The 10,745-nt window shown below is 66.6% G+C and overlaps 1 protein-coding gene across 1 annotated transcript in view; it reads right to left on the reverse strand.

Moving 5' to 3' along the window:
* The window catches only part of BRSK2 (BR serine/threonine kinase 2), a 63,352-nt gene extending 52,763 nt beyond the window's left edge, over nt 1-10,589 (reverse strand). The window contains exon 1 of the mRNA XM_029209330.1: nt 10,496-10,589. Within this exon, the coding sequence (XP_029065163.1) occupies nt 10,496-10,589 (94 nt within the window). The remainder of the gene's footprint in view (nt 1-10,495) is intronic.
* Nucleotides 10,590-10,745: the final 156 nt, after the last annotated feature.

Raw genomic sequence — 10,745 nt, forward strand, 5'->3', positions numbered from 1 at the left:
TGGCAGAGCACAGCAGAGATGGGGCACCACCTGAGGGCTTGCCGCTGCTCTCGTTGGAGACTTAGGGAGGGGAGGGCAGGGGCCATCCCCTGCACAGTGCAGGGGTCCTAGGCTGCCTGCACACTGCTCACGGGTAGCTGGCCCCCGGACGCAGGGTCTCCTGGCAGCCCATGCCGTGTACGAACACGCTGGCCTTGAAGAGCAATTCTCCCAGGTCACCAGGGCCCACGGCTTCGCAGAGAAGCAGGCGCGTTTGGGGAAAGCGCGGTGCCCCCAGCGTGAGCCCCGCTGCAGGAGGAGCGTGTGCCCCAGCCTCAAGCAGCCTTGACACCAAGCGGGAAACCCAAAACCCCAGAGAACACAAGGGGTTCGAGCTCAGCGTCTCCCGTGTGAGGTCACGTGTCGGAGCCACAGGCCAGGCGTGGTGGCAGAGGGCCTGGGGGAAGAGCTGGAGGCGTGGGCCGGGCGTGGGCAGGCTGACTGTCCACCCTAGGCAGTGGGTGCTCAAAGTGGCCCTCCGTGACAGGACCACTGCAGCCAAGAGGGTGAGGCTGCACACGGAGACGGGCCCAGCGGGACGTAAGGAGACCAGGCGCCTGGCGGAAGCTGGTCCAAGCTCCCCAGGAGGGCCTCCCCCACTGAACCTGTTCCCTCACCTACACACCCCGCCCAGGGCTGCATCGGCTCGGGACTGAGGGACCAGACAGTGACCGGCCAGCCATCTTCACCTGCCTTAGGTCCACCCCCGCAGGACAGAACCCAAACGGGGCACTCATGCCGTGACCCCCACTGGGCCTGCACCTCTGTGTGCGTGACGGCAGTGAAGCTTCTGGGCTGGGTGGACCCACCGCTCCCAGGCAAGGCCAGGCCTGTATTTCGCTGCTCACTGCACGCCGGTACCAATGACCATCACGTCAGGGTCGGGGCGGGAGTGAGGGTGGGACAGGCCACAAGCACACACGGTTTCCTGTCCAAGTGGGGCCCCGCCAGCATCAGCACCCCCGGGAAGTCAGAAACGCGCAGATCCTGAGGTTGAGGACCCCTGGGAGCAGCCCCGGCACCGAGGCGCCAAGGCCTCCAGACGCCGCACGCGGGGGGCCACGGGGACTCAGGTTCCAGGAAACAGCCCTTACCCGCTAAAAATGCAGCGTTTGACTGTATTTCTGCCAGGCTGGGAAATCAGGGTTAACTTCTCAGGGTACTAATGGTGCTTCTTTTAAAGAGTCTCTGTCTTTTAGACCCAGCCCGAAATCTTTACATTTCAGGGAAGTCTGGGGGTGGGGGGGTGAAGCAAACTGACCCCGTGTCTGTGTAGCTGGGCTGGGGTGGGCTCGCGGGGTCCAGGGTGCTCTTTTCTCTACCTCTGCATCTGGAAATGCCCGTTTGCAGAGGGAAACGAGAAGCCGGCTCCCACGGCGGCCCAGGAACGTGGGGCCTCCACCCCGGGTGGGCCCCCAGAAGAGAGGCATCTTCCAGCCAGAACACAGCAGGTCGGGCGCAAGAGGTCAGCGGGGCGGGGCCACAGGCAGGGCAGGCCGCGTCGCAGGGCACCATGCGGCAGAGGGAAGGGACGAGGCAAGCCCCTCCCCAGCCCAGACTGTGCCCCCACCCCCGGGTCCCTCAGCCCCGCAGAGCCGGCGGCCCAGCTCTGCCACAGTCCGCATCCACTCTCCCCACTCACCGCCCCACAGACAAGCGATGCACGAAAACACCACATCCGCGGGGATAAGCGAACACGATGCCCATCTGTCCACCCTCGTCCTGTTTCCTCCTTGGCCCCCTGGGCCTGGGCCGGACGTGAAGGCTGAGCCCACTCTCAGGCCCACGGCCCAAGGGTGACACAGGCTGCCAGCCCCCTGCCTGGTCCCAAGCAAACACATTTCCTCGCGGTGTCACTCACCCTCACACCTGAGTCACAACAGGGACACGGAGGCCTGCAGACACTGACTTTCCCACCCAGTCTGGGCTGGAGGCCCTGCCCCGGGGGCTCTGCATGCAGGTTGACCCCAGAGACCCTGGATGACCCCAAATGCTCTGTGCCTCCTGGCTGACTCCTGGGGGCGGCCAGAGTGAGCCCGGGACGGAGCGTCCCATCCAGCTCCTTCCTGGCTCCATGGGGCCAGCCAAGGGACTTTCTCTGAATGGTCTCGGAGGACCCTGAGCCCCTCACACACGCTCCAGGCGCACCCCTCTCCACAGGCATCAGGGATCCCCACGTCCCCGCAGCTGCCCGCCGAGCACCTGCCCCTCACCCTTCAGAGAAGAAACCGGCCCCACGAGGCTGCCTGGGCTCCACTGCAGGCCCCTGCCAGACGAGCGAGCCTCTGCAGCCCCGGGCTCCCCACCGCCCTGCCGGCCCGAGCCCCGGACTCCAGCTCGGGCCCAGCGTCAACACCTGAGGAAGCTGGACCCGCGCACCTCATACACCGCTGGACCCGACTCAGAACAAGGCGCAGGAAGCACCCGGCCTCGGGACCCCCGCCCTGCCCTTCCCTGGGGCTGCTCTGGCCTCGTGGCCTGTGATCTAGGCCGAAGTCGGCCACGGGCAGGGACCCGTCAGGTTCCCAGGCGGCCGCCCCCCGACACGTAGGCCCCCCACTTACCCTGCTCCTCCACCCAGGCCAGCGGCTGCCAGCAACTCTAGAGTCGCCCAGGGCACCACGGCCAAGGCCCCCCACAGGTGCCACATTCCTGGCCGGGCAGCCTCCTACCGCCCCCGAAAAGCACCCACGGCCCTGAGACGGAGCAGGGGCCCGCCACGTCCCCAGCCTCAGCTACGCCACTTGGGCCATGCAGGCAGCCACTCGGGCTGCCCTCCCACCTCCGCCCTGGGGCCAGGAAGGCCAGCCCTGGGACCCAGTCTGAGCCCAGAGTGGGCAGCAATGGCGAAATGCCCCGCGGTGCTCCCCCACCCCCCAGCCCAGAACCACAAGGCCCCAGAATCTTCCATCCACCCTCGGCCAGGCCTGTGGGCACGGTCTGCGGGAGGCCCAAGTGGGGGCGGCCAGCCCTGGGGCCCTGTGTGGACGAGGATGTGACAGCACCTGCGGAAGCGCCTCTGTCCTCACAGGTCAGTGCCCCCAGCCAGGGTGTGTGTTCCCGGGATGCCGCGTCAGCGCTCAACAGGCATCGACCTCGGTGACCCCTGAAATCCACCCGGAGGCGCTGTCACCCCAGGGCACAGGGAAGAAACCAAGGCCCAGCAGCAGCCTCCCTGGGCCCTGAGGGAAGAAAGCAGAACGAACAGGAAGAAAACCACCAGAAGAGAAGGGCCGTTTTCTCATCCTGGGGTTGGGGGGCGGTGCTCCCAGCTGCCCAGCTCCGGAACACTGAGCCCTCAGAGGCTGCAGAACAAGGCCTGGGCCGCCTCTCAGGGCCCAGCCCGCACAATCCCTGCTTTGTCCCTGCAGCCTCTGCCCCAACCCAGCCTCCATCCCATCCAGAGTCTGAGGCAGCTAGCTCGGGGCAGCCCCGCTTGGCAGCCGGCACCCCTGTCTGGGGTGAAACCTCGGGCAGGCGGGCGGGCAGCTTGGCCATCCCTGGCCAGGACCCAGGGCTCTGGGCAGGTTCATAGAGGCCCACCCGGGGCCCACCACCCAGTGGTGTGTGGTGGACACGTCAGCCAGCCCACAGGAGACAGTGGGGCTGGCCGGGCCTGGCACCGGGGAGAGCTCCGTTGGAGCAGTTGTCCGAAGGCACCAGCTTGCCCCATGTCCGAGAGGACTTCCTGCAGAATCCAGGGCAACGCAAGGTACCACCCACAGGGAAGGGGGTCCTTCCCCTCCCCTGAGACCCTAGATGGGCCCTGACAGATGCTGGCCTCCTGCTGGACACCAAGCACAGCAGACGTGCCCCCGACGTTGCTCCCGTCCATCATGGCCTCACAGAAGCACCCCTGCCGTCGGGGGGCCTGAGGCTCAAAGCCCCTCAGCTACCGAGCACCAGAGCCTCGGGGGCTGTCCCTGGCTGTACCTCCGGGACCAGAGGCACAGAACCACCCCATGAGAGTCCAAGGTGGCCTCGGGGGCCTGGGGGCCCTGGCTGTATCGCTGGGGAAGCCAGGCCACGTGGGCAGCACACAGGGCCACAGGCAGGCAGCGAGGCCTCTCAACCACCTCAAACGCCCTGCCACGTGTGCGGCCGCCACCGTGCTCCCTCTCTGCGTGGCAGCAGGCCCTGGGGAGCACCAGCGTGCCCCACTCCAAGGAGCCCAGACTGTGCGGGGGGACACAGGCAGGAAGGGCCCCGGGCCCGGGGAGCTCCAGGCATAGCCTGTGGGCGCGGGCAGACGGAGGACACAGCCTCCTCTGTGGGCACCGCCACCCGGCCAGGCCCCTACAGACACCGGTTCTGTGTCCACTGGCCTCAAAGGCACAGGTGCTCTCCAAACCAGAGCACTAGGTGACCAGGAAGTCGCCCTAACGCTCCTCGTAGCACCAGCCACGCACCCTCCCACTGCACCGCTGACTCGGGAGCACGGCTGACCTGGCAGGACCTGTCTGCTCCGGGCACACGGAAGGTGCCGGGCACCAAGCGGGGCTCATGCGCAGGCAGAGAGGACGCAGTCAGTGCTGCTGCCAAGCCCACCTGCCTCTCAGATGCCGGCCTCCTCTCCCTCCCCTGATGTTTTCAGGCCCAGTGGTTGCCCCACAGATAAGCCCCAGCGATGAACACCAGGGGAGGAAGTAGCCAGAAAAAGGCGCGTGTGGGCAGGGGAAGCGCACGCTCGCTCGGGCCCCCATCCAGGCGCAGGCCCAGGGCAGTGCCGGTCGGCCGCTGCCGTGGGCAGCAGGGGACCCTGCGTCCTGCGGCAGAGCCCTCGGCGGCCCCACACCGCCCTCAAGGCTGGTTGGGACGGGCCAGGAGGCAGGGGGAGCAAGCCCCAGAGGCCCCAGTCCACACGCGCCCCCAGCACGCACGGCCAAGCCTGCCGCTCACCAGCAAGGCTCAGGTACCCCTGGCCACCCTCCAGCAGACCAGGGTTGGGGGCACCTGGAGCCCCCGGAGTCTGAGACCCCTCTGCTCCTCTGCCCCGAGCACAGCACAGATGGCTGTATATCCAGCAGGGTCCCCCCGTGAGTCCCGCATGAGGACCTGCTGGAGACAGGCTCTGCTTGGACCTCGGGGCCGTGGCCAGCACCAGCCTGGCTTCTTCCAGAAAGAGCCAGGCCTGGCCTTGCCCCCCAAACCCGCTCCGGACAGACGGCTCTGGGGACAACAGCCGGCACGTGGTGGACAGAGGCTGTGGCCACAGGTGACGCACTCTTTCCACATCATGCTGCGGGCCCTGCGGGCAGGGGACTGCAGGCCTTGATGCCCCCTGTGGAAAACCCCCAGCACGGAGGAACCCATGGCCAGAGCTGCACTGGGCAGCAGCCGGCTCTGCAAAGAGCATGTCTCACCTCTGCCCCCTCGCCCGGGCCGTGCCCTCTGCCCCGCACGCCCTTCCTGGTACAAACACCCCTCCCCCCATCCCTGCAGAGCCACAGCCAGTGATGAGGCAGGCGGGACACGTGAAAACTCAGAGGTGCTCAGAGCCACAGGGGACCACGGTGGGTAGGGGACACTCTGGAAGCAGGGTCCTAGGGCTCTGTCCACCCCAGGACCCTCCCATCCCTACCTTCAGGAAAATGCCTATCCTTTGAGGCGAGACCCCCATCACCCCAGGAAGCCCGGTGCAGAGCTGCCCTCCATCAACAAGGACAGCCTACCCAGGGTCAGCTCTCAGCTCGGGGAAGGGGTTTTCCTGGGGGAGGGTCTGTGCCTCGGGAGGATGGCTGAGCAGCCTGTCCCACCCAAAGTCACTGATGGGTTGCTGAGCCTTTCTAACCACTCCAGTGGGGCAGGGAGACAGGTGGGGAATCCCCACTGCCCCCCAAGGTCTGCCCACAACTATTTGAGAACATGGTCATAACGTTTAACCAGGCTCGTGCAGTGAGCATCTGTGGGCTTACCTACCGTCCCCCGGGAGCCACTGCCCTGGACCCAGTTCGGGTTCTGAGCCCGTTCCCTCACTTATAAAACAGGTTAGATGGACTGAGGCCAGCCTGAGGCACGGGGCGGGGGGGGGGGGGCTCTGGACTCAGCAAAGGGCAATGTGGCCTGCGACCATTCGGACCATGAGGCACAAAAGGTGGTCCACACGCGACCACTGGAGGCCACCCCACTCACTCTGCTCTGTCCACCTTCACTGTGCACCACAAGTCCAGCGCCTCCACCCACATGGGGAGGCCCACTACTTCTCCGAGCCTCAGCCCTCCATGGCACCCCAGGCCGGATCCTGGGCTAGCCCCTGCCTGCCCCATCCCCAGAGCCAACACACTGCAGCCTCTCGCTGGCTCAAAGCTGCCTCCGGACTTCCCTGGTGGCGCAGTGGTTAAGAATCCGCCTGCCAATGCAGGGGATATGGGTTCGAGCCCTGGTATGGGAAGATCCCACATGCCATGGAGCAACTAAGCCTGCGCACCACAACTACTGAGCCTTTGCTCTAGAGCCCACGAGCCACAACTACTGAGCCTGCGTGCCACAACTACTGAAGCCCACGTACCTAGAGCCCACAGTCCACCACAAGAGAAGCCGCCACAATGAGAAGCCCACACACCGCAACAAAGAGTAGCCCCCGCTCGCCACAACTAGAGAAAAGCCCGCGTGCAGCAACGAGGACCCAATGCGGCCAAAAATAAATAAATATTTTTAAAAATTAAAAAAAAAAAAAGCTGCCTCCTTATGCTCAACCTTCTAAAATTGATATGGTCCCCCATGCCCCAGGTGCCTCCCCGCCCACCTCGGCCTCCGGCTCTGCCTCCCCCGTCCTGCTCTGAGCTGGGCTCCCTCCATCTCTGGGCCATGGGTCACCGCAGGGTCTGCCAGACTCTCCCTCCAGCTCACCTGTCTCCCTCTCACACCTGTCTCTCCTCCCAGCTCACCCGTCTCTCCTGCTCACACCTGTCTCTCCTCCCAGCTCACCTGTCTCCCTCCAGCTCACCTGTCTCTCCTCCCAGCTCACCTGTGTCTCCCTCGCTCACCTGCCCCATCCCACCCAAGGAGTCCTCTCCAGCCTGCCTGCCACCAGCACCCACATTAATTCTCCTGAGGGTCCCTCGAGAGCCTGGAGGGGGCTCTCCCCCTGCCCACCCACCAACCTGCGAGCTCAGCCAGATGAGCAGCAGGGAGGCCCCTTACCGCCCCCTTCTCTCTTTAGCTGGACCGACCCCTTGCCTGAAAGCCCTGTCTCAGTGCTGCCCCCCGCCCCCATCTCCTGCCCACTGGAGAAGGGTTTCCGAGGGCGGGCTCCGCATCTTACCGTGGACCTTGGCTCTAGGAAAGGCTCCCACAGCCCACCGTCCTCCCCATCGAGCCCCGGGGTCCTCCCGGCCTATGGGTGCCGAGCCCCACTTGGGCTTGCTGCGCCCTGGCTTGGGCAGGGCCGGGCACTGCTCCGTTTCCTGATGGGGCTGGAGGGGTGAAGACGGCACAGCCCACACCACTCACCTCCTGGGCCTACTCGGTCCCCGCTGGACCCTCTGGGGGTGTCCTCCCCACCCCCCAGATGAAGAAGTCTCTCCTGGATGAGGGAGGGGCCCGGCGGAGCCTCAGCAGTGAACGCCACAGGGCACAGCAACACCCACCCCAGCAGGCCCCGAAGGCCCCGTCCCTCGACCAGAAACCACGTCGCGGCTGAGGCGGAGGCACCCTTCCCGGGCTGCTTGCAGAGATGGCGCCAGGCCGTCAAGGAGAGCTGGGCAGAGCAGATGACTTCTCAACCACGGCCTCGCCAGCCCTGACGGGGAGGCCCAACCCAGCAGGAGTAACGGACCCGCTCCCTGAGCCCAACGCCAAACAAGCAAAACAGAACCAACCAGGGGCTAAAAAGATGCAACAGAAGTGTGAGCTGGACCCTACCAGCCCCAGCCGGGCGGAAGAGGCGGCTCTGCCCACACCTGCACTCTGCACCTGGCGGTGTCCCCCATCCCGCATCTGACTCCCCAAAGGCGGTGTTTTGGGGGAGAGCAGCGGGCCCGCCTCCCAACAGGCCCCCACTCGGGACACGCAGCCAGAGTGCCCGGATCAGCTGGGTTGAGAGGCCCAGCTGCCCCACGCGGCCCACAGCCGCCGACGTCTACCCTCCTCAGCTCCCCCTTTACAGGACTTGGGCAGAGGGCGGGCAAAGAGCAGGGAGAACGGAGGTGTCCATGAGACGAGAAGGGCTGGGCTGGAGACAAGGGACAAACCACGGGCCCCAACGCACCCTGGGCCTGGGGGCTGCACGGCTCCGGGAAGCAGCTCCCAGCAGCACTGATGGCTGGGGAGGGAGGCAGCACACTTCCACCGAGGTGTCCTGGCAAGAAGCCTGGCCCCCAGAGAAGGTCAGGTTTATCTCGGGAGCGAAAGGACAGGCCTGGGAAATCACAGCTTTCTTGGCTTTTGGTGCCAAAGAGCAGCCAGCAAGCCGAGGAGCCGGGCCCGGCACACACACCACGAGGCCCCTACGTCCACCAAACTCCAGACGACCCTGCCACAGAAAGGACGGAGAGACAGGCGCCAACAGGACAACCTCCTCCCCAGCCTTCCTGGGAAGCAGGTGCTCCAACCATCAGGATCCCGAGTGGCAGCTCCAAGCACTCAGGGAGGCCAGAAGGAACAGAGGATGGACAGACTCCCAGAGAGGGGGCCTCAACTAGAGACCTGATCCCACTCACAAGAGAAGGGCCTGAGGAGAGAGGCTGCTGGATGCAGGGGCCACTCAGAGCTGCTTGTAAACATCACTCACACACTGTGCATCCTCTTGTGTTCCTTACTATTAATTACAGTGGAACCCTCCTGTAATTAACTGTGCGACAGAAGAGCTCAATGAAGAGTACGGAGACCAGCCCCTGCCCTTGGAGACCTGCGTATAATTCACGGCTGTCATCGCTCGCACGCCGATGTTTCCTTATAATAACATTTTACTGGTAGATAATGAGATTATTTCACTGCCTCCTGCATTCTGCTGCCCCAAGCCCCTCCCCCACCGAGAATTTCACCAACTACAGTTGTTCCTCCCAGGAAACGTGCACATTTTGAACTCAGCTGATCACGGGCTGTCTGCCACCTCCTCTTCGAACCTGGCCCGCCACCCCGACTTCCAACAGCACTGCACTACTGCCCCGGGCCCCACGGTGCGAGGGCTGCCCGCCCAACAGGGGGCGGTGGGGGGGGGGCTCCCACTGCCTCTAGCCCAGACGCCTTCACGCGTTCTGCCTTAGTTACATCACAGCCCCTGCCCCCCACCCCAGCCCGGGGCTTGGCCCACTTTCCTTCCACCTCCAGGCTCCGCCTCTGGGCCACCCTGGGGGGCTCAGGGAGGGCCTGCAGCAAGCCTGGCTAGAGCGCTCCCTCCTGGGCCCCAGCCCTGCACCAGTGGGGTGGGCCCAGCCCTGCCGCACCCTCCTCCTCCCTTGCTCCGCTTGCCTGCCTGCCCTAGGTCTAAGGAACTTCCCAGAGAGGCAGGGAGAAGGAGGCAGTGCCAATCGGACCTCTGGGCCGCCAGGAGAGGCCCATCCAGGGAGAAGAAAGAAAATGGCTGAGCCCAGTGTCCCACAAAGCGACTCTGTGAACGCCCGGCCAGCCAGATGAGGGCACTGGCCTTGGGGCTGCGATCTAACCCGATGGCCAGAAGACGGCTGCCCAGCACCAGCCCCCTCCTCCCATAGGCTGGGGTCTGTTCCACCGCCGGTGTGGGATCCGTGGCCCAGGATCCGCGGTCGGGCCCAGTACCGGTCTCCCTCTCCCGCCCCTGGAGGAGTGCAGTGTCGCAGACATCCTGACAGGCTGGGAGAAGAGAGGCGCTGTCCAGCCCTCTGAGTGGCCCGGGCACTCTCCCACTCCCACCGTGGAGGGAGGTCCAGGCCTGGCCAAAGTGGCCCGGTCCCTGCAGGACGCGCATGGCGGCCTCGCTGCTCGCCGGCCGCGGGAGTTGGGGGTCGCGGCCGGGGTCGCGCGGCCCGGGGCGCAGCTGCTCGGGCAGCACGCCTATTAGCGCGGCCGCGGCAGACGGCAGATGGGCGCCCGCTCGGCCCCCTCCTCCCGCGGCACAATGGGCCCGGTCGCTCGGGCGCACAATGCGGCGGGGGCCGCGCACCTGCAGCCTGCAGCCGAGCCGAGGGGCGCTGGCCGGGCCAGTGCGCCGCCGTCCGCGCCGAGTGTCCTTGGGCCGCGCCCGGCCGACCGCAGCCGCGCGGCCTGCGGGGCTCCGCGGCGAGACCGGGCGCCCGGCCTCCCATTGTTCGCGGCCGCGGGCCGGAGACGTGGGCCGGGCCTGCAGCACCCCGCTCCGGGCGGCCTCCTTCCCGGGCCCCAACTCGGCGCGCCGGCGCCAGCCTCCCCGGCGGCGGGCCTGTGCGCCCCCGGCCCTCCCGGTCCCCCGGCGCCCCCGGCCCCCATCGGTGTTCCCGGCCCTCTGGGCCTTCCGTGTGCACTGTCTCCCCGGCCCCGGCCCCCGCCGGCCCGCACGCACCTGTCTGCCCCTTGCCCAGCGTCTTCTCCAGCCGGTAGGGCCCCACATACTGCGCGTGCTGCGCCCCGCCGCCGTCCTTCCCCGTCGATGTCATCGCTCCCGGGCCCGGCGCCGGCGAGGTGGGCGCCCCGGGCGGGCGGCGGCAGGGAGGGGCCGCGTCCGTGCGCGTCCGTCAGTCCGCTGGGCCGGGTCGGCGGCGCCCGGCGGGCCGCGCTCGCTCAGCGCCCCACGCGCCTCCCCCGCGCCGCCG

The sequence above is a fragment of the Monodon monoceros genome, unplaced genomic scaffold (genome assembly GCF_005190385.1).
Source record: "Monodon monoceros isolate NGI ecotype Baffin Bay Population unplaced genomic scaffold, NGI_Narwhal_1 Super_Scaffold_7, whole genome shotgun sequence".
NCBI classification, from domain to species: domain Eukaryota; kingdom Metazoa; phylum Chordata; class Mammalia; order Artiodactyla; family Monodontidae; genus Monodon; species Monodon monoceros.